General features: G+C 46.1%; 7 protein-coding genes across 7 annotated transcripts; 3 read left to right on the forward strand and 4 right to left on the reverse strand.

The window, feature by feature from the left end:
• The first annotated feature begins 77 nt into the window (after positions 1-77).
• LOC126557863 (protein-cysteine N-palmitoyltransferase Rasp) lies at positions 78-1,663 on the forward strand. Its single transcript, XM_050213772.1, has 2 exons — positions 78-188; positions 256-1,663. Exons 1-2 carry the CDS (start codon positions 92-94, stop codon positions 1,632-1,634), a joined length of 1,476 nt encoding a protein of 491 aa, XP_050069729.1. The 5' UTR covers positions 78-91; the 3' UTR covers positions 1,635-1,663.
• LOC126559382 (peptidyl-prolyl cis-trans isomerase NIMA-interacting 4) lies at positions 1,638-2,223 on the reverse strand. Its single transcript, XM_050215531.1, has 2 exons — positions 2,047-2,223; positions 1,638-1,977 (listed from the first exon to the last, which is right to left on the reverse strand). The coding sequence occupies exons 1-2, from the start codon at positions 2,141-2,143 to the stop codon at positions 1,661-1,663; spliced, it is 414 nt and encodes a 137-aa protein (XP_050071488.1). The 5' UTR covers positions 2,144-2,223; the 3' UTR covers positions 1,638-1,660.
• Positions 2,224-2,597: 374 nt separating this feature from the next.
• Positions 2,598-6,807, forward strand: LOC126557273 (protein HBS1). Its single transcript, XM_050212984.1, has 6 exons — positions 2,598-2,723; positions 2,804-3,018; positions 3,084-3,318; positions 5,020-5,597; positions 5,669-6,074; positions 6,176-6,807. The coding sequence occupies exons 1-6, from the start codon at positions 2,684-2,686 to the stop codon at positions 6,805-6,807; spliced, it is 2,106 nt and encodes a 701-aa protein (XP_050068941.1). The 5' UTR covers positions 2,598-2,683.
• Positions 6,808-7,029: 222 nt separating this feature from the next.
• Positions 7,030-7,602, reverse strand: LOC126559162 (ADP-ribose glycohydrolase OARD1-like). Its single transcript, XM_050215279.1, has one exon. The coding sequence runs from the start codon at positions 7,600-7,602 to the stop codon at positions 7,030-7,032; it is 573 nt and encodes a 190-aa protein (XP_050071236.1).
• A 270-nt stretch (positions 7,603-7,872) lies between these two features.
• On the forward strand, positions 7,873-11,273 carry LOC126557277 (DNA repair protein XRCC1). Its single transcript, XM_050212990.1, has 5 exons — positions 7,873-8,019; positions 8,088-9,413; positions 10,393-10,481; positions 10,551-11,042; positions 11,111-11,273. The coding sequence occupies exons 1-5, from the start codon at positions 7,969-7,971 to the stop codon at positions 11,271-11,273; spliced, it is 2,121 nt and encodes a 706-aa protein (XP_050068947.1). The 5' UTR covers positions 7,873-7,968.
• Positions 9,499-10,306, reverse strand: LOC126558936 (serine-aspartate repeat-containing protein C-like). Its single transcript, XM_050215026.1, has 2 exons — positions 10,213-10,306; positions 9,499-10,139 (listed from the first exon to the last, which is right to left on the reverse strand). Exons 1-2 carry the CDS (start codon positions 10,304-10,306, stop codon positions 9,499-9,501), a joined length of 735 nt encoding a protein of 244 aa, XP_050070983.1.
• Positions 11,274-11,368: 95 nt separating the features above from the next.
• On the reverse strand, positions 11,369-12,338 carry LOC126558815 (26S proteasome non-ATPase regulatory subunit 8). Its single transcript, XM_050214887.1, has 3 exons — positions 12,225-12,338; positions 11,974-12,149; positions 11,369-11,908 (listed from the first exon to the last, which is right to left on the reverse strand). The coding sequence occupies exons 1-3, from the start codon at positions 12,321-12,323 to the stop codon at positions 11,395-11,397; spliced, it is 789 nt and encodes a 262-aa protein (XP_050070844.1). The 5' UTR covers positions 12,324-12,338; the 3' UTR covers positions 11,369-11,394.
• Between the last annotated feature and the right edge of the window lie 870 nt (positions 12,339-13,208).

Here is a 13,208-nt window from a genome sequence, read left to right on the forward strand (position 1 = left end):
TTGCCTTCCTGTCGCATGTTGCTAAAATTTGTACAAAGAACCTCCATCATGTAAGTTTTGTTTCTAAGGAGATCGTAAATGCTGTTCCAAAATGGTGCAAAAGCCCGCAACGGAGCTGTTTGTGTGTTGCGTTCTTTACGTCGGATGTTTGCTATATTCTTTCTATAAAAACTACGAGCTAAGCAATGGTGAGTCCAAATAGCAGGGTATCTTAAAATTTGATTAACTGCACAGCCCTTTTCCTGTTTGTTGCAGAAAATTTGATAAACTACCACAGTCTCGATACCGGTTGGTACATATTCAACTACAGAAGGCGAGATGATTTCGACTGGGAATGGGAACATTACATCGGTTTCATCGAGCGGCATGGAATGTATTTCCTTGTGCACGTTGTTGTGATGGAACTTGCCAGGCGCTATTCTCCGAAGCATATTTCCTTCGTTTTAACGCTGTTCGGACTCGTGGTGATTTATCGCATGTACAACGTGCCTGTATTGATGGTGATAATAGTGCAAAGTCTTTCCTTCTATTATGGAAACTCAGCAAGGTACTATCGGCGTACAATCTGGATCAAAACATTCCTATGGATCGCTGTGATCAACTACTTCAAAGTGTGTTATTTTTACGACAAGCTTAATGTACATCTCAACATCCACAACGATCAACTGCTGGAGCTGAGCCTCATCACTTCATGGAACGTTATCAAGTGCACCAGTTTCTGTCTGGACAAGGCTAGGGAAGCACCATCGAGCGAAGACTACGGTCTGCTCGATCTGATGGCTTACTTACTATACTTTCCACTGCTTTTGATGGGACCCGCCATAGTTTACAGCAGATTCAAAACGATTCACAACCATTTCCAACACGAGCTGGAACCACACAGCTTTCCAGATCGTATGTGGACCCTAGCAAAGCGGCTAATGATGGCATGGTTTTGGGCGCTGATCATGCTGGCCGGGCAACACTTTCTGTACGTGAATCTCATCCAGCAAGATCTGACATTGCTGCAGCATGTGAATCTTTGGGCACTGTATGGGCTAGGCTTTCTAATGGGACAGTTTTTCTGCATCAAGTACGTCGTGTTCTATGGCGTGGGGATAGCGTTTGGTTGCTTCGACGGTATTGATATGCCCGCCAAACCGATCTGCATTGCCAGAGTGAACCAGTACTCGGACATGTGGAAATTTTTCGACCGAAGTTTGTACGAATTTCTGTTCAAGTACATCTACACCGAGTTGTGCACAAAAACGTCCACACTTCCGCGGAAAATACTTGCCAGTTTGGCTACATTTGCTTTCATCTACATCTGGCACGGTGTGTTTCTGTTCATTTTCATCTGGTCGTTGATAAATTGGATTTGCATTTTGCTCGAACGATTGGTCAACCATTGCACACCCGCCGATAGCCGGTGGCGCCCAATCATCGGAACGCACGTGTTCATTCCTTCGGTCCTTTCGAATTTCTTCTTTTTTGCCGCTGAAAATGTGGGCTACATCTACCTCAAGCGCACGTACACCGAGGGAATCAGGAACTATGTGGGTTTATATGTGGCTTCGTATTGCTTCTACCAGACCGGACAGCTAGTGAAGATAATGCAGACGAATCGTGCTATCGAAGAGCGGCGAATGAGATGATATAATATAGAAAGCATTTATTTATCCTATTTCTTGCCTTCTACCATTATGATATGGTATCCGAACTTTGTTTTAATGGGCGGGTCCGTGTACTTGGGCGCGTTAGTTGTGGAAATGGGAAGTGCAAACGCTGCATCCTGGAACGGTCCCACCATGGCACCACGAATCTGCCAGCCAAGATCACCTCCCTGGCGTGCCTTGTCTTCGCTGTAGTTGGTCGCCACCACGTTGAATGCCTGTCCCTCCTTTAGCTTCTCCAGTGCTTCCATTATTTTGCCTTGTTTTTCGCATAGAATGTGTCTTACTTTCACTGCCGATCCTCCTTTTTTCTCCTTTGCTGCTCCTGTAATGTGCGCAACGAATCGTCGGTAAGCGCGAGTGGAAAATAATAGTGACCACAAGGAGTGTTTACCTTCTTCAGCAGCACCACCGCCACCTTTCTTGCCACCGGAACCGCCCTTAGCCGGGGCAGCTTTTCCACCGCCCTTTGCGTCCTTTTTCGGTGGCATTTTGTGGTGCGCGCTGTTTTCAAAACAATCCTACGGCTGGTGGTGCGGTGCGGATGGGATTTTCTAACCTACCGCCAGCCGGCACACAGGCAAAAAATGCCGATCAAATGGAGCTGTCATCTAGCATGACACCTGAGCGTGACCACGGCAGTTTGTTGTCGTACCATTTTCTTGAGAAAATTCCCATATTGGGTGAAAACGATTTGTAGATAACTTTTTTGATGGATTTTTAAACGAAACGTTTTAGTTTTCTTAAATTTATTTTCTCTATTATTTTTTTATAAAAATCATAGTACTGAACCATACGATATAGCAGCACTTGATGAAGAAGGTTGACGTTTGCTTGCAATCGCACACGAATTCGCTTCCAAAATAAATAAACACGTCGTGCATTCGGCCAGCAATTAAATTGATAATGCTGTGTAAAATATCCTCCTAAGTGAAGTAAACATCCAAGAAAACGTGTGCTGTATGTGATCGTCAATCGATAAACTGTAGAGTGTACGTTAGCTAGCGAAAAACAGAGCAAAATCCCACATCATGTCTCGTCACCGAAATGTACGGAACGCAGTCTACGATGGTATGTAATAGTGTTGTAAATGCCATCTTCATCTTGTAAGCCTCACCAGAAACCTTTCCACACACTTCGGTGTCCACTAGATTACGACGATGATGATTATCAGTACGGCCATTCGGTGGAGGATGAATGCATCTCACCGACCGATGCCCAGCAATGGATCTACGACCGTGCCAAAGGTCAGCAAAGTATGTCCGAATTTCTTGCCAACAATCGCGACATTGAAGAAGAAGACGACGATGAGCTGGCGGCGGAAAATGTGGGTGAAGGTGCGGCACACAAGAGGCGCGATTCCGAGGCAAGTTTGCGCGCTTTGCATCGGTTTTTTATCACAAAGCTAAACGTTTTTGGTGCCTCTCACAGTGCTTTCAAATGCCGGATCTGAATGATGAGGATCGTGCACGGTTGCTGTCGTGTATGGACGAAATCCGTGATATCGTGGGTGAAACGTGCAGTGACCGTCAGATGGTGGAGGCAATCATGAAGCACGATTATGACTGCAGCAAAGCGCTGGACGAGATACTGAACAGCAACAAGACGCCACCAGCACTTGTCGCGAAATCAGGAAGCAAACTAACGGCTGATACGATGGAAAAAGGTAAGATTGGGGTAGCGCCGTCACCAATACATTAACATGAGATATTCGGTACATAAAGTACTGAGGGGGAGGGTTGCATTACACCACATGGCTCATAACGGTCGAGAGAATACTTGCATATTGTGAAATTTGAAATTTAACTATGAGAAACTACGAAAATCGCATTTTTTCCATAAAATTCCGGCAATTCATATACACAGATTTGGTCATGAAAGTTTTTTAAAGTAAATTAAATTACCTCATCGATTGGTGGATTTAAAAAAAAAAGTATGCTATTTATTAAACAAAATTATGAGACGATACCAATGTGCCCGGTTCGATATATAAACATGCGCCCCGACCTTAATCGATTGCAATGTGATACTGGTCCGTGCGCGCGCATCTACGATACTAACGGACGTTCATTTTAACGTATCTTTTTTCGGTTTTATCACCTTTTTTTGGGCTCCGGCTTGGCTGCATCGGATGGGCATCACAATTGGATTGCTTACGGAAGGTAAGATTTAAAAGCTTCTCCCAAACCCAAGGATACTAAAGCGAATCTTGCACCGGCCTCCCCAGGTTCGGGTCTATTTGCTTTGCCGAAAGTGCAATTTAGCGGTGGTGGCAATTTGAATGATCTAGTGAAGCAACGCATGAAACAGGACGACACTTCTTTAGGCAAACCTATCGGAAATGAGGTTTTAGAGAAAGAAAATAACACACCAAGAAAAGCTCAAACACTGGCAGAATTTGCTGCACTTTCAATCGGTGGTCCAAGCACTCCGAACCTGGCTTCTCCTGCCGTTCCGATAAAATCTTTCACGAATTTATCGGACCTAGCAAAACATCATCTGAATGTGCAAGGAACACCACCTGCCTTCCCCGTCAAAGCTCAGTCGCCAAGGTTTGCCATCCCTCAGCTGTTTCAAAATCCATTTTGTTGTGCCTCACCTCCGTCCGCCTTAACGTTGGGCGGTCCGCGCACACCTTTCCAAACCCAATCCAATCAGCAACAACCACTTGCTGAGGGTAGTTGGATGTTGGATTTGAAATCGGCCCTTATAAAAACGAACTCCAACCCATCCCGTGTGGAAAAAAGCTCGCAAAAGGCTATTCCGAATCAAACCGATACAATTCAGTACGGTTTCATCGACTGCGATATCACGGAAGCGGTGAAACCGACGATCGATGAGTTTTGTACGATCGATATTAGCTCGGTGCTGGAAAAGGATCTTTCCACTCACCGTACAATGACTTCCTCGGCTATGGGGCTTGTGCTTGGTGTACGATATCGGAAACGGAAGCTTCCGGTACAGATATCGCATCACTTTCCGGCTTATAACACCGTCGATCGGTTTCAGTTCGATGTGCCTTCGCCGGACGATATAGTGTTGGGCCATATCAAGAAATACAGACCTTAGCATGCGCTTCTTTCTGACGATCAAAGACTTTAACAGGACTCTGATTGATTCCGTCGCAATCGACTACCGATGAATCATTCGACGTGTATTGTATTAAACCTTTTAATTATTCTGTGTTTTTAAATTAGCCATTCTGTCTAGCAAACTAAGTTGTATCCAATAAACTGTCTTTATTTATATTAAATCCATGTTCGTAAGCATTCATCTGTTCGGATTTGCGTGGATTGTTGCACAATATTATTCTCTTTTTGTCTTTCCCCATCAAACGAACACCACCTTTCCTTTCATTTAAATGTAGGCATCGGAGAACGATTGCTAGAGCGCTCGGGAAAGAAGCTACAGACGACAATTCACAACGTACCGATTATCGTTGCAACACCCATCGAAACACGACCCGCAGGCACTGATGTGGCATCTACCGTTGTAATAACTCCAAATCCATCGGTGGCGAAAAAAACACTCGCCTTCGAGGTGAACAGTCCACGCATGCAGTCACCCTGTGTGTCCGGTAGAAATACACCGGAACTAACGGACGATGCTCGACAGCAGCAGCAACAATCCCTCAAGGCAACCCCGAAGGAACCGGCGCGAAATGCGAAAGAACTGTTCAGCAAGGAGCGTGGCACAAGAAAGGATCACATCCATATGGTGGTAATTGGCCATGTGGATGCGGGCAAGAGTACGCTGATGGGTCATCTGCTGTACGACACGGGGAACGTTTCGCAGCGAGTCATGCACAAGCACGAGCAGGAGAGCAAAAAGTTGGGCAAGCTAAGCTTCATGTATGCCTGGGTGCTGGACGAAACGGGCGAGGAACGTGAACGGGGCATTACGATGGACGTTGGAAGTACACGGTTCGAAACCACGACCAAGGAGGTAAGGAACCTGGTTGGGGAAGCATTTATACATCAATTATAAATGATTTTTACGAACGATTTCTCTTCCAGATTACACTGTTGGATGCTCCCGGGCATAAGGACTTCATCCCGAACATGATATCGGGAGCGAATCAGGCAGATGTGGCACTGTTGGTAGTTGACGCAACCCGTGGAGAGTTTGAAACCGGATTCGAGCAGGGTGGCCAGACACGGGAGCACGCCCTGTTAGTACGCTCGCTTGGCGTCAGTCAGCTCGGTGTGGTCGTGAACAAGCTGGACACGGTCGGCTGGTCAAAGGATCGGTTCGATGAGATCGTAAGCAAGCTAAAAGTGTTCCTCAAGCAGGCTGGCTTCCGAGATGCAGACGTTACGTATGTTCCCTGCTCGGGTCTTACCGGTGAGAATTTGGTCAAAGATCCGACCGATCTCGGGTTGATTCAGTGGTACGATGGGCCGACCCTTTTGAAAGTTATTGGTAAGTATGGATCTCTCTCTCTCTCTCTCTCTCTCTCTCTCTCTCTCTCTCTCGGAATGCTAGATGGGAATGTATAATCGTTTAAAACTGTTTCTCTGCAGATTCCTTCAAAACACCGGAACGCGCTATCGATAAGCCGTTCCGGATGTCGGTGGCGGATATTTTCAAAGGTACCGGCTCCGGCTTTTGCCTGTGCGGTCGTATCGAATCCGGTATCGTGTGCGTAAACGATAAAGTGCTGGTGTGTCCCAGCAAGGAGCAAGCCGTCGTTAAGAACATCACCATCGATGAGTTACCGCAACAGACCGCCTTTGCTGGCGATCAGGTATCGCTAACGCTGGCCAACATTGACATCAACACCATCTCGGTCGGGTATATTCTTTCGGACATCTATCATCCGGTACCGCTAGCCACTCGGATACTCGCACGCATCGTGGTGTTTAACATTAAAGTACCGATTACGCGTGGCTATCCGGTGCTGCTGCACCATCAATCACTAATCGAGCCGGCCACGATCCGTAAGCTAAAGGCACAGCTGCACAAGGGCACCGGTGAGGTGATTAAGAAGAATCCACGTTGTTTGGGTAACAATTCGTGCGCGCTGGTTGAGATGGAGTTTCAGCGACCGATCGGTATGGAGCGGTATGCCGATTTTAAGGATTTGGGAAGAATTATGCTGCGCGTGGAAGGTGTCACGATTGCTGCCGGGTTAGTAACGGAAATCGTGAAGTAAAGGACAACGAAAAACTTTATCCTTCCTCCTAACTTCACAAACTTTTTGGCTTTGAATGTGCTGTGTTTGCGATAAATGGGTGAGACGGAATAAAAATCTTTCTTCCGAATGACGAAAAAAAAGTCATTCGGAATCGTTACACGGATTGTGAAGGATTTAATAGATTCTTTTATTACTATATATACCTATTAAGGAACATTCGGTAAGTTCATCTCGGAGTGATTACTTTGGAACAAAGTTGTAGACAACGATTTCGTAGGCTCCATTCTCGCCAAAAACGTTGTTCAGGATATCCTTTACCTTGTCCCACTCGAGTCCATCAATCCCGCACCCGATGCGTGGAATGGCCAGCTTTCCAACACCGTTCGCCGACATGTGCTCTTTCATGGCGTGCAATGATTTGGTCAGATCGTCGTACGTAGGCTTCAGGTTGTACGTTTTCTTGGTAATTAGATAGTACACGTATCGTTGCGGCCCATCCGCTAGTACGGCCACACCTCCAACGCCAACGTTTTGTGCCTTCAGTTCATCAACCTTTCCGTACAGCTGCTTAAACCTGACCGCTATTCCGGCACCCATCTTTAAATCAGCTGCAACGCAGTGTGCCAGCGAGTGATCCTTGGGCGCGCTGAAGAGGTCACCTTCGATTTCCCGCACACAGTTTGCCATGATAGAAGAGGATGCGAATGTCCGTTTCACGACCAAGGAAGCTAGCCGATGATGACCGTTGGATACGGGTACGGGCAGGAATTGGATGGAACTAGCTGCTACCCGAACAAAGTGACCAAGTGTCATGGAGGCTGGATTTTGGAGAGAATTGTCTAGCGGGAAAGAAAACCAGCCAGCAAAGAAACTGGCAAACCAAACACAGCTGTTCTGAAGAGTCAGCTACACCAGCTTAAGTGGGAAAATAATTTTATTTGAAGAAAAAAAAATTGTTTGCTAAAAATCTTTAAAACTCTCTTTTTATGTTAGTAAAACGACTTGAATGAAATTAAAATTAAATTAATTTTAGTAGTTCAACAATTTTGAGAATGTGATCTTTTCCCGATCCCATAGTCCGGTGTTTATTTAAAAAGTGTCAAAATTACGCGCCATCGGGAAGAAAACGCACAATAATCGTTATTCCTGTATTTACACGCTCAGCTCTGCACCGTACAAATGCCTTCTGTGAACTTAAAATCGATCGAATCGTTTAGCTCTGAAGATCCGGTGAGTATGAAGTGACCAGTCTTGGCTATCCTCGACCAAGAAATATACTCTAATTGTCTCTCTTTCAGAACTATCCTGCTTCGAATCTTCTGAAGCCCGGTAACAAGAAATGGAAATGCCGAACAGCGGGCGAACAGCAAGCCTTCGTTGTGATACGGCTCGAAGAACCGACCCAAATCACCGGTATCGATATTGGGAATGAACACTCGGCATTGATCGAGGTGCTGGTCGCACGGAGCGGTCCTAGCAATCCTTCGTTTAGTGAAATTCTACTAGCGACAAAGTTTATGAATCCGGTAGAGAGTCGCAACTCGACCGGTACCAACGGGGTCCAGTGTTTCAACTCGTCCGTACTGATTCCCTCGGTGGCCAGCGAAAAGTGGGATTTAGTCAAAATCATCTGCACTCAACCGTTCAATTTCCGTGTCAAATATGGTCTTACCTTTGTCGCACTGCACACAACCGGGGCAGAGAAGAAGGAGCGAAAAAGCTTAGTGCCGGAAAAGTTCCAGCAACAAATCCGGGAAGAAGCAAACAAACCTAAACCACCGCCCTCGATTGGGCTTGATTTTGGAAGGTTTAAACTGCGTGAAGAATCGCCCGATTCGGATGATGCCGGCAGCTCGAATGTATTTGCACGCTGGAAGAATAAAAATACGACGATCTCAACTGGCGCGCCGGGTTCAACCGTGAGTGCTTTGATGCGCGATACAAACACACCGAAGGCAGTGGAAAAGAATCTTCCCCAACCTGGAAGTGTGCGAACCGTCGCCAAACAGCGGCCCAAACCTCAAGCGTTTCAGGACAGCGACGAGGAGAAGGTTAGCAAGCCAACCAAAACAAACCGAAATGATGAGTCCGTTTTATACGACGCGGAAGATGATAAACCGGCCAAGAAGCTGAATGAAAGTGTGATTGGATTACAGGTCCGGAATGACACAGGAGTGGCAAGGCGGGAATCTAATACCCCTAAGTCAGATACGAAAAATGCCTCGAAGATAGGCAGTACATCATCGTCCAAATTTCAAGACTTCCTTAACCTAACCGGACCAGAACGGGAGTCGAAATGGAATTCACATTCAACGGCGGAAGTTAAAAAATCACAACACAATAGCCCATCGCAGCTGGACAGAAAGAAGACACCGACTAAAACCGAAGATCAAGCTCGTCCACCGTTGTCCATCGAAAAGCAACCGGTTCCTTCTTCCAAGCGGTTGTCGTCACCTACCCGAGGAAGCCCTGTGAGCAAGCATGATGCTGCTTCACCTACGACGAAAAAGCCAAAACTGACGATCGTGGACGACGATAGTGACGTGGAAGTAAAAAAATCGGTTCAGTATAAACCCTTTGGCAAGCTGCTAGAAAATGTTGTGCTGGTTATCAGTGGCATTGTGGTAAGTAGACAAGATTTTTGTAACTTACTTTCATTTAGCTAGTTTTTTAAGTTAGCCTGATTAAGAATTTGGTAGTTTTAACTTTTCATTCCTGCTTTCGGCTCTCGTCTTCGTTATCCGATTTTTTCGACTCTGTATCCGGTTCTTGTTTCATCGGTTTGTGCTGAATGGTTGAATCTTCATCGTCTGCATCATCATCATCGGAACCTACATTCGAGGAGGTGATTGTATCCGACTCGCCTGAGTCAGAATCCGATTGTTTCCCAGGGTCCGAATTAGTTTGCGATGCGTTTGAAGCTGTTTTAGCTTTATTATCTTCATCATCTCTATCACTGTCGGAATTATTGTCCGGTTCAGTTCTGTTGGGTTGTTCTTCAACATCCTGGTCCATAGTAGGACCTGAGTCTGTGGGATTTGCATCCATTGTATCGGTGGGCCACATCGTAACGGTGTTGGAAAAATTGACCATCTTTCTCAAACCGGATCCACTACTGAGCTCAAATTCGCGCGATCCACCGTTACCACTAGCTTCCGCTTGCTGCGTTGTAGAGCTGTGTGCGTATCGCAGCAACTCGTTCAACCGAAAGTATCCATTCTGATTACACGCTATTCCAGCTGCAACTAGCTGGTCCATGACGTGGTTTGATATGAATTTTAGCTCGGCTTCGGACAGTTGCTGTAGACTCTTCAGAAACACATAAGCTTGCAGGTCTGTCAGAGTGCATGCTGATCAGGAGTGTGGCATAAACAGAAAACGGGAATAAAGTTCTGATCCATCTATTTTCATCTACTCAATTACCTTTATTCAAGTGGCAGGTGTAGTATGCTAAGCCTTTCAAAAAGTACCGGTAGTACTTTTTGGAGATTTTTTCAGAATTCACAAAATCGCCCATCTTTTTTGGGTCGTCTCTATCGTACGGTTCAATTTCCTGCACTGCTCGTTCGAACGATTTCAATGAATGCTTCGATGCTCTTACAGAATCCTGATCGAGCAAACATACGCAGTCAAGCGTTGGCGATGGGAGCGAAGTATAAGCCTGATTGGGATGGTTCCTGTACCCATCTGATGTAAGTATCGTTTTGAAAAAAATAAGATACAATTCAAATTTCTTTATCTATTTCCCATCTCTTGATTAGTTGCGCATACAAAAATACACCAAAGTACAACCAAGTGCATGGAAAGGGCAAAATTGTAAAGAAAGAATGGATCGAACGATGCTACACTAACCGGAAGCGACTTTCCTGGCGCAAGTTCGCACTCGACACAGCGGAAGCTGATGTGTCCGATTCGGAAGACGAGATTGTAGATATAGCGAACAAACCAGCCGATGCGGTGGTACCGCAGCCGCTACCAAGGGAAGAACGTCAAAGTCCTCCAAAGTTGGTGAAGCAAGCACAGAAAGATGCAGTGATGCTTCACGAATTGAGCGACACGGATGATGACGAACCTCGCGAGACGACTGTACACCAGATTTATGAGAAAAGCACCGAAGAGGAAGGCGATCGGCAGGAGGAAAACGCATCGGGGGGTAGTTTGGATTTTTTCAAAGGGAAAAAGTTTTTCCTTCACCAAGAATTGGGAGCGATCGATATTATAAAGCTGGAGAAGTACATTGAATTGTATAAGGGGTAAGTAAAATTTTTAACGGGGATAAATGTATGTTTCGCGATATTGAGTCCTTGAAAATCGTTTTCAGATCTGTATCGAACGATATGGCTGGCGTAGATTATGTGATTGCTCGCAACAAAAATAGCTTACCACCGTCCAACAGCCGAGCTGAGCTGGTGAAGCCACTTTGGATATACGAATGCAACGACATGGAGTGTCTGATACCGGTGAATCGATATCGAGTGGTTTAGGGATGAACAACTAAAACAAGACGAAAAGCAAACGAACTTTCCTTTTAGTATTATTTATTCCGATCGAAAAAAAAGCTAATCAGGAATAGGTATTATCGAAACGAAAGCGTCACACCCCGATCTAAACGATCATTTCCAGCTCACGTGCGTACATGATCGCTTGTTCGGCGAGTTCCTGCGATGGTATCGGTTCCTTCGGTTTGGCTAGCTCATTCACGAAATGATAGAACCCATCCGGACTCATCTTCCATCCCTTCTGTTCACCGAACTGTTTCACCTCCTCCTTCGTCTTGAGGTTCAACCGCTTGGCTGCTTCCTGCAGCGAGATCCGCTCGTACGAACTTTCCAAACAGGCACCGATCTCGTTGCGTACCGTTTGCAGCAGGATGTCGATGAAAAAGTTGTAACTTTCCGCCGGCACATTACCCTTCGCTTGGAAAATTTTGTTGTACCGTCCCTCCATGAGATACTGTTCCAGTGCTAGCGGATGCCGGATGAAGGCGTTTGTTTGTATAATATCGGCGGGCAGCAGTTCGAGTTCGGTGTGGAACTCGGCTACCCGGTTCTGAGATAGCAGAAACAGCAAATTTAATCCCAGCAGCTGGTACTTGTTCTTGGACTCTCCAATCAATGTGCTGAAAGAGGGAAACTAAAACATTAGTATGAGCTGACAATCCAGTTCAGGACAGATGGTACGTACTTGTAATCGTAGTAGAACCACTTCAGCTGCAGGATGTAACGCTCGAACGCCGGGATGTTTTTGGTGGCGATACTATACTCCACACCGATCTCGAGGACATCTCTTGCGATGAGCAGTTCCTGCTGGTTGGCCGGCGTGTTCCCGGTGGGAATGTAAGACATTCCGGCAAGGGCCACCTGAAACACCACACAACAAAACACGCATAAACAATATGCGATCCCCGTGCAATCGCGCACATCCGATCCTCCTACCTTCAGTTTGTCCAGGATTGTGCCACACAGTTTCAGATTGATTGGCGACTTGGTCCATTCCGTTTTCAGCTGTTTGTACAGTGCAACCGTGCTATCCATGCTGTCTCTGTTGTCGTCACCTGTTTGCGCCTACGTTGAGGAAAAAATCACGTCTCCTTATTTTGTAGACTCGCCGCTTTTGTTCCAGTTTTCGTTGCTGCTGGCTGTTGCTGCAGATGATAAGTAGAAATTTGTGTGTGTCATTCGTGTCAAAACTGACAGCTCGGTCGCTGACGTTCCGCGCGGGCGGCAAATGCTCAACTCGGTGCTATATACGCGTCGAAAAAATTAAATTTTTGTCCGTGCGCCATTTTGGATTTCATTTACGGCGTCACAAAGCTTGACAGCGTCAGTTTTCACTGTCTACACACCTTGGATACCACGCAACGTCGAAGCTCAGCTAAAATAGTGTCAACTTCTGCAGAAAATCGAAGCGTTAGTTTTATTTGTAAGTGATGTGATGCTTTTAATTTTTTAGCTAACGATTGGTGGGTGGAAAAGTTGTGCTAGAAATTCGATTCGTTCGTAAAGGAAAGGGTGAATCTCGTATCGAGCCCGAGTGCTGTTCCACCATTCACAAGCGCGCTTGTGATTTCGTCCCAATTTGGCTTGGCTGGCGGCGCAGGATGACGATGAGCAATTATTGAGTACGGCGTCGTTCGCTTGCATCGTTGGTTGGGGTCCAAGTGACTTCGAAGGTGCAATTTCTAAGCGCGTTTCATCAGCAAGTGCGTACGTCGATGCGATAGCAAGCATAAATAGTGGGTGCCCATTCGCGCGCGCGAATCCGCAGCTTGATTGGTGCGATCTTTCGGGAACAGGGTGAACAAGATTTTCACAATACCCCCGACAGCGACATCTAGCGTCGTCAAAACGCGCTCAAAGTACGCCGTCACCTCTAGACGGACCGCTGCAGCTGAGGAGAAGAAGATAAACAAAACAATC

This window comes from Anopheles maculipalpis, chromosome 2RL (assembly GCF_943734695.1).
Source record: "Anopheles maculipalpis chromosome 2RL, idAnoMacuDA_375_x, whole genome shotgun sequence".
Taxonomy (NCBI): domain Eukaryota; kingdom Metazoa; phylum Arthropoda; class Insecta; order Diptera; family Culicidae; genus Anopheles; species Anopheles maculipalpis.